General features: G+C 39.6%; 1 protein-coding gene across 2 annotated transcripts; it reads right to left on the bottom strand.

Annotated features, from left to right (window-relative positions):
- Positions 1 to 474: 474 nt before the first annotated feature.
- On the bottom strand, positions 475 to 9,354 carry TT12 (MATE efflux family protein). Of its 2 annotated transcripts, XM_089928932.1 has the most exons (10): positions 9,167 to 9,354; positions 8,373 to 8,582; positions 4,732 to 5,060; positions 2,574 to 3,118; positions 2,373 to 2,459; positions 1,844 to 1,900; positions 1,487 to 1,725; positions 1,016 to 1,134; positions 850 to 936; positions 475 to 742 (listed from the first exon to the last, which is right to left on the bottom strand). In XM_089928932.1, the coding sequence occupies exons 2-10, from the start codon at positions 8,578 to 8,580 to the stop codon at positions 671 to 673; spliced, it is 1,743 nt and encodes a 580-aa protein (XP_089785058.1). In that variant the 5' UTR covers positions 8,581 to 8,582; positions 9,167 to 9,354; the 3' UTR covers positions 475 to 670. The 2 variants fall into 2 exon arrangements, with proteins under 2 accessions (XP_089785058.1, XP_089785057.1); XM_089928931.1 differs by lacking the exon at positions 9,167 to 9,354 and having other exon boundaries at positions 4,732 to 5,180; positions 8,373 to 9,141.
- Positions 9,355 to 14,424: the final 5,070 nt, after the last annotated feature.

Below are 14,424 nucleotides of genomic sequence, written 5' to 3'. Positions count from 1 at the left end.
TTAGACAATAGCTTAAAGCAAAGTACACTTCCACTTCTGGTGTTTGCTCAAGTTTGAGTGAACTGTTTGCATAAGCACACATGGTTTGTCTCAATAAGGGGAAATAGAAAAGGAGAAAGCAGACCTAATGATACTCAGCATGTTAAACCTTGTGCAACTCTAGAAGATCACCTGAACTCATTTAAAAGATATAAGATTTAGGCTTTCTGTTCCTTTGGACCATTAAATCATTCCTAATTCAATCCTTTTGTTAGTAATTGAATTCCTTTCTGATGTAGAACAAGCTGCTCTAGATTATTTGGAGAAGATGGACCGAACCAAGTTGTAACTCGATTCGGGTGTTTTGTTGGTGTTCTGCTATGAAACCTTTCGAGCAATATGTAGGATTGGGACCTGGGATCTCCTAAAGAGCAAGACAAGCCTTTAGGGGTAGGGTGCCAACCAACCATGCCATCAATTGTTGGCAGTTAGCTATTGAATTCACTTCATACTAGCATTAACAATTTATACTTCTCTTACATTCCACATTCACCAAAATCATGAGTTCTTCTAGAGATTTTAGAAACTCTTCCTTGCTTCAGCAACTACATAGAGAATGACAAAACTGTTTGACTCAAATAAAATTTCTCAAGGTAAAAAAGTTTCTCCATAACTAAACTGTTGTTATTGATCATTCAATGTCTGCTATGGCAAGAGCATCTTCCTCTGCTGTATTCTTCAAGCGTTCGACAGCCTTGTTGACCTACATGATAAAACCACACAATAACCACTTATGGATCATTTCATACAGAGGCCTGAATTAAAGCAAGATAAAACCCAGCAGCTCCAATCTGTGGGAATGCGCCTTACCTCTGTGTTCCAGTTTGTCCTGGCTGTTAGGACTATGAGAGTAACAGTTTGAACAAAGACTCCCAGTATCAAACCCCACCATATCCCCTGAAAAAGAGAAGGGATGGAATTAGCCATTTGTGCATTAAAATGTCCATGTAATCACATTTGCAAAGAGGGTGCTTACAGCTGCTGCTAGGCTTGTCTTGAATCCAAGAGCACATCCAACTGGAAGTCCAATGAAGTAGTAAGCACCAACATTCACATAAGCTACTATGGCTTGCCACCCGCTCCCAATAGCAACTCCTGTAGAATCTCATACAGCATGAATGGAATTCCACCACAAGAAGAATTGTTTGGATGCAGGTCTACATCTTTATAGGCATCTTAAGAGCTCTACATTGTGAATTCGAACAAACATCTACGAACGCCATGTTTCTTGATCATGCAAAGTTATTCGACAGGACACATCAATTAGCTAATGCTGAAACAACCAATTGATTTGTGTGTTGGTTTAGAAACCCAGAGAGATCAGATGGAACTTTCAAACATATGGAGCATGTCAACCTTGAAAATTTTATGATAAAATTTGATGCTAAAAATTTTTGAATGATCGACAGAGCACAACATTGCGTGGGCCTGAACTGCTGTATCTTACCAGAGAGAATTGGTTGGACTCCATTCAAGAAGATTGAGATCGCAAGTAATGGCGTCAGATTTTTGACTGCCTCGATCACATCGGTACTATTGGTGTAGAGCTCGCTCAAGGGAGTGCGCAGTATAAGAACTAGTGCACTGATGATCAAGCTGAGGATGACGCACGTCGTGACCACGACGATGACTGCGAACCTCGCGACTCTCGGGTGTCCAGCCCCAAGCTCGTTTCCTATACGAACGCTGTTGCTCAAGGCCGTGACCAAGTCAGGATAATATGATCCACTCAAGGAAGCAGAGCCTTTGAAGCTTGAAATAAAGATCATCCTATGATGATACAGTATGGTTTTCTGTTACTGACCTGGCTGCATTGCTCAATCCTAGCATGATCATGAAATCCCAGTTCCAGTAATTGACACTGTGGGGAATCATACAAATTGCAAGAGTAAATGCGATTAGGAAATATCTACTAGTTTAAGAATAGGAACATGTCTCTGACTACTCATAAAATCTTCTCAAAGCAAAACTTAAAAAAAAGACTTAGGACACAAAGTTCAGACTCAGAATTTATTTAAAGAAACAAGCATTCTCTTTCTGAAGAGGGGAAAAAGAAAGAAAGAAAGAAAGAAAGAAAGAAAAATAATTTACTGTATCTAAATTATTTTTAACATTCTTTGCTTTCTCTCTTATTTGTGTGCACGAAAACAATTCCTTTCTGTATCTTGCTAAACAGATACAAGCCTAAAAAATAAGTTGATGCTTTACACAACTACAGCACCGACCCGACCAACCTAAACTCGTGTCATGTTGCATGGAGCTGGTACCACACCACTACTCTAAAACAGAGCATTATGTCAGAGTCGTGGAGAGATTGCGTTGAGAAAATATACCAAATAGAAATGGCATCAAGTGAGACCTCTGGGTGTGGGAGGTAGCCTGTTAGAAGCACAAATCCTTGGACGTACCATATCTCCAAGCTGCACATAAACATTCACCAATATGAGAGAATGAGAGGGAAAGAGAGAGAGAGAGAGACACACACACACAGAGAGACAGAGAGAGAGAGAGAGAGAGGGAGGGAGGGAGGTTACCATAGCATAACAGCTGATGCAAGTGTCAGCTTGCAGTAAGACCAAAGGCCTTTAAAGGCCTTCATGGAAAGGCCGGGCCATGTCTCCCTACAAGATGGGCTGAAGATTATATAGAACCATGTTGTAAGCATAAGAATCCACCAAGAGAGGCTCAGCGTGAGGGAGGCTCCGAGGACCCCAAAGTCGAGAATAAACACAGCCAACCATGAGAGCAGCAAGTGCAGCAGCAACACCGCAACTGATATGTAAGCCACGGGGTTCACAATGTTCTGGGCCTGCAAGTATCTCTGCATGGGGCAGTAGAGTGCGAAGGCTACCAGCTGGGGGAGCAGACCACGAGCATAGACCTGGCCGATCGATGCTACAGAGGCGGATTGGCCGATCGCTTTGAGCAGCGAGCCGGAGAACCAGTAGAGGAACGATAGGAGGATTGCAGCTATGAAGTGAAGTATGAGGGCTCTTTGGCAGATGATGCCCATGGCTCTATATTTCTTGGCTCCATAGGCTTGGCCACACACTGTTTGCACTGCACTTGCCATTCCCAGCTGCAAAAAAAAAAAAAAAAAGGGGCTCACCATGGTCTTCCCTGTGTGCTGATGTTCAGGTACATTTATTTTCTAAGGAAGTCAGTTCTTTGCCTCATAGGCTAGCTTTCCATGGGATTCGACCATTACCATTGTTCTTTATTATATATATATATATTGCTTTTCCAATTGAGTAATGGAGACTTCAGAGGTTAAATTCTTGTTATCCGAGACCACTTCAGAGCCATTTGATTAAAATAATATATATATATATTTTTAATTTAATAAATAATTCATACTTTGGAGATGCAATTTTTCTAATAGATAGAAAATGGCTCCCAAAATTTTTTTTTCCTTCTCTCTCCCTCTATGTGTTAGAAGGTGAGACTTGACACAACGACAATGTTACTCTACTATGACCCAAGCGTACCTCTCTGGACACTCGAGTGGCAGGTGCCTCGTACACTAGACTAAACCGTCTTGCTCTCGGATGACGGAGATGCGTAGCTCAAAGAAGGTTGAGCCCATCAAGGGCAAAAAGCACAGCCCATAAGAGGAAGAAAAGTATCATGGGCTCACAAAGCTCACCCGGCACAGGCAAAATGGAGGCCGAGACTAGGCACACAGCCAAGATGGCAAGAATATGCTTCAAAAATGGAAATTTTGTGGCCAAGAGGATGAGATAGAGCTCTAGTAATGCTTCTTTCGCTACAATCTTTTAGAGAGATTTTTCAACGAGAGGAAGATTGGCAGATTTCAATCCTTTGTAGTTTTTGAGTTTAATGTAGAATGGATTATGAAAAAAGAACTATTGAACCCATTGGCAATCGGCTGCCTTCCATATATATTTATTTTTTATGTGCTCTGCTTCCAACACTTGCCAGGTCATATTGCACTCTTAACTAAAGTAAATAACAGTAAAAATATATGCTTTGCTTGCTCCCCACCAAAGTAGAGCTACCATAACATGAAATCTCATAGAAAATATTGCCATGGTTGATTTATAAGTTTGCCTTTAATGCAATCAATGGTAAATTATATATAATAAAAATGTATAAGCTGGCAATTAAGTGGGGCAATAAGAGAGTCGCATATCAAATGTGTAACCTTATGTGTGAGATTTCTATGTCACTCCAGCATATCTCAAGCAAATTCCATGTGCAAACTCTCAAGAGAGTTTTTCATGGCAAGCTGAAAATGCTCTAAGAGCAATGACAAAGAATGGATTTATCTACCAAACAACTTAATTATCTGGAACATATCCCTAGTCTAAGGCATTAATTCCTAATTATTCAGTAAAAATAAGCCCAATCATTTTAGAATCAGAGCCAGGTGATTCATCCATGGATGCTTTCGAGTATCTCATTTATAATTTATATTTTCATTTATTTTCAAAGAAATAGTCGTTCTAAGCTTACCAAACTCAATCCAGTATGAATCTAAGTACTAATACTAGATGCGCATTAGAGCCCCTTCTAGGCAAACTTCCTGCTCTGTTTGGGGGAGGACTAAACTCATCAATTCGGGGTGCATGCAGCAGTATTAATCTATGAGACAGTACTGATGCCAGCTTCCAGGAGTCCGGTGAACTAAGAAGCAAATCTATGAGGATAAACAGAGCGGGAAAGAAATACCATGATTCCATAAGCGAGGCCCTGGATTCCGACATTGGCAATGGAGGCGCCGGCGAGGGCGAGCTCGCCGAGATGGCCGACGAACATCTGGGTGACGAGGCTGAGCATGAAGTTGAAGAGCATTATGATTATGGAGGCCCATGACAAGCGCCACAAATTCTTGGACTCCCAGACGGCAACCCGAGTGAGCACCCTGCATGGCACCGGCTCCCACTGCAGCAGCTCCTCCGACGCTCGCGACGACTCCTCGATGTCCAGAAGCAAATTCCGGCTCTCCGCACTCTCCCCCATCTTCTTCCTTGCAGAGCTTCGTTGGATGGAACTCTCAGCTGCAGAGTCTTTAAAAAGAGATTTAGTGCAGAGCTTGTCGCTACCACAACTAACGTTCCATGTAGCTTTGGTGGTTTGACGTCCACCAAACGGCTTTGTTCTCGTGGTAAAATGTAAGACTGAAAGAAAGGTAGGCAGAGCCAGTCCCCAGCGGACATCAAACTGATAGCTGAGAAATTTTGGTTGGTGACTAAGAGTTCAAAAAATATATTTTATTGGTAAATAAAAAATATTGGAAGTACTTGGCTGCGCCTGTGGAAGAAGAACCCTTTGTACTGGAATCTCTCTTATATCTTTCAGCTGAAACACGTTTGGGTGAGCTCGGATGGTGGGACTTTCAAACCAAGCATGTATTTAGAGAGGCCAACGGAGCTGCCGATTGAGTGGCTGCTTATGTGGCTAACTATTCAGAAAGTAACTTATGGTCAGGAGAGGGAGAGTTGCTTCGGACATTCTATAAGCTTGTGTTTTTTGATTTTATTAGATATATTCGTACATGCATTGTATAATTTCAGATCAGGCTCCGGCTAGAATGGGGAAGGGTTGGGATCACTTGGGATTCCGCTCGTGGGCCTGACCGATTTGGGCCCAATCAATGCTAGAACTGGTTAGTTGAGAGCAGAGCCATAGTCCAGCCAGTTCAGCATTCTCAAAAAGGTAAGGAAGCTGAAATTTTGGATAGAAAACCCACAAGTTTTAAATAGGGACGAGCCTGTTGACTTGGGTTATGAATAGAAGATAGAAAAAATTATAGGGATATCCCTTCAAGTTTGGGCCAATTATACTTAGACTCTCAAAGTTAAAAAGTTTCAATTAGCCACAAAAATTTTATTTTTATTGTAATATGGTCCAATTATCTATCTTCGTTACAAGCCGTTATCATATGATCCCCGTGTGATAACAAAACATTCGTAAATATTTCTAAAAATGCCTTTTCTACTAACTTAGCGAAGGGTCTTGTTTTGTCGGAAATTGAACGGGAGAAGAAAGATCGGGCAAAAACAAAAGATAAAAAGACAAAAAATTTAAGACGACCCACTATTGGATCACCCAATAATTGCTTTTAGATCTGTGCAGATGGATAAAGAATAGATGATAAGAGTGCTTTGAGATCTACGCAAATGGGAACAGAGCGATGTGGTGGTTGATCCGATCATCATCGGCGGGTCCAGAGGATTAGCAGAGGAGGTGGGATCGAGGTGGGCCGATCGGATCCAGGCTAGGCGCCCTCCAGGCTCACCCGAACAGAGGAGCAAAGGCATGGCGCCGGGCGCCCCTGGCCCGCAACTGTCGGCGTCGTCGGCGCGGTACCCTCGGCCCCTAGCCACGCCGAACTGAAGCGCCCTCAGACAAAAGCGCAATGCCCTTGGAACAGAGAAACAGAGGCGCTGTGCCCTTGAGACGTAATTGCCTTGGGCTTGCTGGCGCAGTGCCCTTATCCCTTAGCCCTCGGCCTCACCGGACAGAGTGGGTGGGAGTGGTTGCTGATCTCGTCATCGTTAGACTTGCCAGCGGATCTCCCAGTGGACTCGCCGGTGGCACAGATCTCGTCGTCGTTGAAGGCCTCGATGATCTCGTCCAAGGACAAAACTTGGGGTCGCGGCGGGCAAGCGTGGAGGAGACGGCTCGCATTGCGATCAAGTGCAGATCTGTATCTGTGGAAGAATGATGAAGGGCGGAGCGCTTTGAGATTTTTACGGTAGGTTATCCAACAGTGATCTTGCAAAAAAAGGAGATTGAATCTTCTTTCACATCAAATCCACAATCCAATCTCTCTAAAGCAAGAATATTTTATCTTCTATCTCACCCCGTTAATGGTGTCAGAATCCGAATAAATGACTGGCCCCCTCCATCCAAAGTAAAGTTTTAGTAGCTAATTAAAATTTTTTAAAATTTTAGAGTTAAATGTAACGTGCCTAAACTCGAAGGCGGAGGCAGCGGAACTGTCCAATTCAAGGCGGCTTCAGCCGTTCCGAACGGTCCAATTCAAGGTGGTTCCAGCCATTCCGAGCCATTCCGACATTTTATTGGAACGGTTTTAGCAACAAAAACGAAAATCATTATCGAAGGTGGAGAAAAAAAATAATAAAAAAAAAGAGAGAGCGAGCGGAGGAGGGAGGGAGAGCGAGAGGGAGGAAGTTCGGTGGAGGGCTGCGCAGGCCGACGAAAGCCGTTGCCGAGGCAATAGGCCTCTCTTCTTCTCTCCGCCTTCTCTCTCTTTCTTTCTCTCCCATTCGTCCTCTCCTCTGCTTCTTCTACTATGTCGGTACGAGCCCGGCATGGCACGATGCAGGCCCGTACCGACTCGTTCCATCAGACAACAAGTACAATGCGTGGTACTGATTCCGCCAATGTTGTTTGAAGGAGTATCTCCATAATTTTTTCTAGAAGATAACTTATTATCAAGGGTTTAGAATTGAATTAGCACGATCCAATTTAACATGTAATGATCATGATTTGGAATTCTTGGGAAGCTCTGGTTTGATGAAATCAAGGGTGTTTACAAGTTAAAGCAGTTGAGAAGTAAAAGATGAAATGTTACAGAATACTGAAGCATAGGCATTCGATAGGACTCGCAGAAATGGGGGCAATAATTAGTTGGCTGCGATAGTTATACAGACTTCTACTAGTGACCTGGCCTCTATACAGTACGTTAGCAAAGGGACATGATAATAGGATTCAAAAACTTCTTCAGAAAATTATAAAGATGTAGATTTCGGTAGTGCAATATGAGACTCTAATCTCAAACTAATCTCAAGAAGATATAGCCAATAACAACAATGATTAAAAGAGCAGGACTTAACGATTGAGCCCTAAAGTTCAGGATAAGCTGATGAAGTTGTGCCATGGTTTTAAGTGACGTAGTTCAATTGAAGTGCATCATCAACTTGAAAGCAAAAAGAACCCCAAACAAATCACTAATATTAAATGTCTTTTGTGAACTGTGAATCAAAATCAAGCAAAATTGAATCGAAGAGCATACAGCCATATCATAGTTTGGTTGTATTATATTCTGTCACCAGGAAAATTATATCCAAATGTTCATTCTTCTTCTCTAGTTCATAGATTTTTCTTGCAAGAAAAATCGAAGAACAGAATAGTCACAAACATGTCCTATATTGCTGTTTTGATTGCATTGCGCTTCATATGATTAAGTTTAATAACGGGGATAAGAACTTTGATTGCATGCCTTCTGAGCTTATGGCCTCACACAACAAGAAAAAGGATTCAAGTACTTCAGTGACCATTTTAAAGAAGGGAACACTGCTAACCATTTCTACTCAGGTTATAGAGAATGATTTAGTACATACCATGGCTGGCTGTTCCTGAACTTTGTCCATCAGGTGTTGCATCTCCCTCCTCTATCTCCGTTACAGTATTACCAGTCCTGCCACCACTCTGGCTGCCATCACGAACGTCGCCCCTTGGCGTCGCATCCGCTGCTGAGTTTAGGCCTCCAACTTCCAAGCCACTGAGCTCCAGTGTTCTCGAGAAATTTTCTTGATCCTTTAAATCCATGTCTGAAATATTTCAGCTAACCAAAGTCAAACAAGATGATATATATTCAGTTTATGAACTTGCAAACGCATTTGAATTCACGATATAAATAACAAGAAACATGCACAGAGCGCGGTGAAGAGCTTGGAACTAAGTGAAGAATGAACTGTTTGACAATGACGGGAATAAACAATATCCATCAAAATATGAGATGATCTTTTAGCCAGATCTTCTAGGGATCATGATACACACAACCCCGTTAGATATTGACAAAGTTTTGTCGATCATGATCGACTTTGATAAATCTTGCTAAGGTTTTGGCTGATCTAGTTCATTCTCATCATTATTCAGGAAAACGAGAAATCTGTCATCAAGACCATAACTGCCCTCTGTGTTCATTTTCTCTTAATCATACATTCAGTGGATCTTTTTAAGGCATCAAACTCCTTGTAGACATATTCATTTAAATATCGTAATGAAATGAATCAGATTCTAATATTAAAAACATCTCTTTTCCTTGAAGAAAGCTCTGAATATCCAAATGGTGCAATAATGAGACAAAGGATACGGAGGACAAGGCATAGGAAAGGTGAGCTAAGAACCTAACCTGATCATCTTCATGGGATACCAAAGCCTCTCGAATAATAGCTCAGACACGACCAAGTAGTGTCAACCATTTATTTGAAATGCCCACATGAAGGATAAGGCAAAGTGGTGAGGAATAGATAGATCAACTACTTCATATAAGATATATCAAAGTACATAAGCAAGACTGTACGTGGTTTTCTTTCTTTGAGAACTAAATGTGACAGAATCCAATCAAATAAATTCATTAGGAAAGCACATGGTTCATGACAAAAACTTGCATGGTATTGTCCTCATATCTGAGATCATGATAGCTTTTATAGGAGTAAAGCTTTGATGCAAATTACAGTGAGTCCAAGTTGATGCTTCACAAGCACTAGCGGAGGAACTTGTAAGACACTTCAGAAGGAAAAGGTGCTCTCTAAGTGGCCCTGGTTAAAGGTGACAGGTAAAGCATGTCGAAGTTTCTGCTTCACAAGCACTAGCAGAGAAACTTACAAGACACTTCAGAAGGAAAAGGTGTTCGCTAAGTGGCCCAGGTTAAAGGTGGCAGGTAAAGCATATCAATCAAGTGCTCATCCTACTACATCTGGCTGCATATAGGAATTCCAAGTTTATGGTACCAGGGTACCATAACGAGTTGTACCATAACGAGTCTCTTCATCAGTGGAGGAACTTAATCCAAACCGAAAAAAGAAAGATTTTTCTCACCCGCCCAACTCGAATATCTCTAAAAAACTTTAAAATAAGATAGAAGAACTATGAAAGTAGAGCTTAGGTCACTGATGATCTAAAACTAAGGTATATCGCTTTTATTTATATAGTGGTGTTTGTCCTTGCACAATTCAAATCGGATTTCTCTTCCTAATTTTAATAGGATTCTTTTCTAAAATAGACATGATTAGTAAAAATAAACTCAAAGATATTAACTCTACCTTACGTTACTCTGTTTGATTCTTCTCGGATTGGAAGATGTGTCCAGTTAAAGTCTTATCCCAAAAAGAAAATATTCGGCTTGACTAACCCGTTTCAGGGCCCAAATGATAAAAGTTGGGCCTAATCGCTAGGGGCGCTGCTCCCTAAAAAGTAAAGCGTCATGTCATAATTCTCGAAAAGTTATCCGATTTCAAATAAAATATCATCTTAATCGGCTATTATATGACCAAGTTATGACCTGCAAAAGTTTAACTTCCAACTTAGTTTTTTAATATGGCGGATCTTACTCTTAGATCCTATCTATTTCTATCCGTAGTAGCCAAAATGGTCCATATCGAAGTTAGAGATCCTCTTGGATTATAATTCGCGGCATTGGAGTGCAATATGCTCATATATTAACCAAGGTGATGTCCCCAAAAATGGGCAAGGACTCATTAATGATCTTGCTAAGGTGGCCTACAGTAGCAGGAGAGGGCCTAGATATTAGTTGAGAGGTGCCCAAGGAAAAGGACCATGGTTGCTGATGGTGGTTCTTGTATTTTTCTTTTAATTCTCTTAATGTTCTAATGGCCTCTTTCTTGCCATGTTTTCTACGTCCCCCTTCTTCTACTTGTTGAGAGAATTTAATATTCAATTTATTTTAGTGTTATCATGGTTGGAGTATTTTCTTCTATGATTTAACAGTTTCAATTTGGGAAGAGCTTGGCTAAAATATAAGGTCAATGAAACTCCTTGTAGAGTTAACTGAGAAAATTCGCTTGATCCTCAATCTCAAAATTAATTTTATATACCAATCCTAGGAACAATCTACCTCAATTAGACTTCTCTCTATATCACACACACACACACACACAAGCATGAGCTACTACTGTGCTATGAGTAAAAGCTTTAACTACTATTATACTATAAGTAGCTCGAATTAATGAGTCTACTGTTGTACTATAAGTAACAACACCTACTCGACAAATGAGCCCCTCAAAATCATTAACAAATATCTACAATTGTACTATAAGCAGCAACTCTTACTTGCCTAAGTAACAAGTTTTTAAATTTCATAGAAATATGATATCCTAGATACTATGACGACCCCTTTTAGCCACTGTTGATTTTAGACTTTGTTGTATTTGGATTCATTCATTTTCGATTTATGAATTTTTTGTCAATTTTGATAACAAGGCTGTGAATAGGATTGATCGCTATTGATTGAGTGAGGAACCCTTTAAATATTAGTTTACATAATAGAATGTTAATCCTAAAAGCAAATTTATTGCATGACATGTTACTGGCATTTGCTGCATTCATTAGTTCATTAAAAAGAACTTTCAACTACACATCAAAAAAGAAAAAAAAATGCAAAAAAATCCTACCAAAGGAAACAAGAAAAAGCATAAAAAAGAATAATAAGAAAAGCAAAATATTCGCAAGCCTCCAATTAAAGCGTGCACTTTATCCTATCTGAAAGTGCTAATCATCCAAATTACCATATGCTATCACTAGCTAATATTATATACACTATATGTTCATATATAAATAAATACATCTATACCTATGTATGATGTATATGTATATAGATATATATTTATGTTTATATGTATGTATTTAGGAAAACATATATGTGTGAGTTGTTTAATTTTTTATGTTATTGATGGCTTAGATCTTTCCTTCTAACTAGTTGGTAACTGATTACACTTAATTGTGTATATTGTGTATGTCTGTATATATGCATACATCCTAATGTATATGTCTATTTGTATAAACGCATATGCATATGTTGTGCTCATATATGCATGTCCATCTTTTTGTATGTGTAAGAATATGAGGCTATTATATTTGCTTTAGAAAAATACCTAGACATTTAAGGGGCCTACTTAGCATTGAAAATTTTTTTGATGGTCCATGAGAACAAGACCTAACTAACATCCCAACCTCCTCTAGGATCTAGTATCATATAATTATGTAAATAAAACAAGCATACATACACATATACATACATACATATATACATTATATAGACACTTTTATATATATATATATATATATATATATATATATATATATATATATATAGAGAGAGAGAGAGAGAGAGAGAGAGAGAGAGAGAGAGATGGACTCGAATGCTTTCGAGAGAAGTGAGTATCTACTTCTCTCAACTTCAAAATTATAAAAAGAATATAAAAATTTACATCACTGATCATGATCTATACCATTAAAATTATCTAGAATAATATATATATATATATATATATATATATATATATATATATATATATATATATTATTAGTCTCTAACATATGCATCATGTAGACATAAAAATAAATCTTTCATGGTACTAGTGTTCTATAATATATAAAATCATTTAAAATGAGAATCTAACTTATTGATCATGACATGAACGTGTTAAAACCAATGTAGTTTGAAAATCAACAGAGTTTAATGCGTAGATCATAACAAAATATGGTTTTATATAATTTTAGTAGCTATTCATATTTGCTCCTATATGATACGTAGATTAAAGACCACCAAAAATATGTTATTTTTAGTTTTAGGCTTTTGTAGAGATATAGATCATTATCAACATATGGATCTTCGATTGAGATGCTCCATTATTAATGTTAGAGTGGAGAGAAGTGGAGACTCTCTAATCTCGAGCGGACATATTCTGTCCCTTGGTCCAATTAGTTGAGTCTGTTCCTTTCTTTTCTTATTTTATGTAGGTGCTATAGATCCTTTATTTCCTAGAAGCATCAAGATACAAATGGGAGAAGTTGGACAAAGGGTGGTTAGTAAAATATATACCCTAATTATCTCAAGGGCACTTGATACAATTTGTCTGCATCAAATTAAGAATCACCTTAAAGAACTTAATTATGCTTCGACCCATTTCTTTAGAGGGATGATGGCCATTTCTCCTGGGCTCTCGTGTATTCTTTTGGGGGTAGAAAGGCTCTTGTGTAGTCAATACAAATTATGTGGGAAAATGCTACTCTGAAGAATACTTGGCTCAGTGTTCTAACATGGTTATGCATGTTTCATCTCCCTATAAAATTAAGTTCCATGAAGTCTCTAAGCATTACTCAGAGAAGCTTAATTTATCTAAGGGACCACAACCTATATCGACCAAAAATATCGCTTGGAGACTCCAGCATCATTAATTACTGACAAAGAGAAGAAGAGCACAAGTAGGGAAAGAGGGACCGTAGTTTCAAGCATCAAAATGAACCTTGTTAACTATATTTTCCAGAGAAGACTCCTCCCAGATTAAGGACCTCCGACTTAAATTATAACCATGCAGAGAAAAGAAGATAAAAGGCTCTTGGTTCCTAGCAGTGGATAAGCCTCGGGCCCTCACCTTAATCTAAAGTGAAGAATGCTGCAGCCAAGGACCTGTGGAGGATCATAGCATGCCATCCTTGTCGAACGCCTCCCATGCGCGGAGCGAAGGAGAGTGTCCAAGTGCAGAAGCATCGAAGAAAAGAGAACTCCAACTGTGGCACCATTGGAGCATGGAGGCGTCGAGGCACGAGACCTGTGGCCGAGCACGCCATGTATTTGTTCTTTCCTTCAGTTACATGGAAGAAGGTAGAACATGAGGTGGCAGCACACGGTGCATGCCGGCGTTTAAGTAGTCTCTGCCAAAATAGTAGGCTGAATATTGTATCAGAAAGCTGGAAGAGGTGAGAGGCAGTAGGGACACGTGCCATACTCGGGAACAATGCATGCCTTGGAAGAGACTTCAGGGAGCCAGAGAGGCGCAAGGCAGCTTATGAATAAACCACGTAACCTGAAAAAAAATAAAAAGAGAGATTTTTTTTCTTTTTTTGGATGTAAAGGGAGGCAAAAAGGAGCCACCCGGTTTTTGTTGAAAATTAATCATATTTACAATAGTTTTTGTAGGGGACTACAGAGAGTTCGTAGGGTATTCCTTTGACCTAGGATGTTTTGCACCGCATAATGCTAGCCATTCTCAGAAAAGAATCTGCTATCAACAATGGCGTACCATATGTGGCACGTAAGACCGTCCTGTTTAATAACTATCTGTCTTCATAATCGGATGATACAGTGACTATCGAGCATTGCATATCACTCCACAGTGCAAATTGTGTAAAGCAAAGGATTTGTCCTCATTTCTTTTTGACTTCAATTGGAGTTTTTTACCAAGGCAATTCTTCTTGGGTTATTTCTTTCGGAATGGTGTTGCCACGACAAGTTTTATTAGAATATTATTAGCTCATAGGTATCTTGAATCAAGGATGGTGATCGAGTCGGGTTGGGTCGAGTAGGACCAAATACAGCTCGGATTGGATATAGGATAGCTCAATTCGAACCCGTCTTTTTGTTATTAG

The sequence above is a fragment of the Phoenix dactylifera genome, chromosome 1, assembly GCF_051530095.1.
Source record: "Phoenix dactylifera cultivar Ajwa chromosome 1, Ajwa_hap1_PhDact_Kaust_v1.1, whole genome shotgun sequence".
In the NCBI taxonomy this organism is placed as follows: Eukaryota; Viridiplantae; Streptophyta; class Magnoliopsida; order Arecales; family Arecaceae; genus Phoenix; species Phoenix dactylifera.
This window is presented reverse-complemented; position numbering and strand designations above follow the sequence as displayed.

Coding starts and splice junctions, on each gene's coding strand:
- TT12 (XM_089928931.1), bottom strand. CDS start 8,580: ATGGATTTAAAGGATCAAGAAAATTTCTCGAGAACACTGGAGCTCAGT. Junction 5,181..8,372: donor TTCAGGAACAGCCAGCCATG/GTATGTACTAAA, acceptor CCTTTCTTTCAG/TCTTACATTTTACCACGAGA. Junction 3,119..4,731: donor GCCTCGCTTATGGAATCATG/GTATTTCTTTCC, acceptor TTTTTTTTGCAG/CTGGGAATGGCAAGTGCAGT.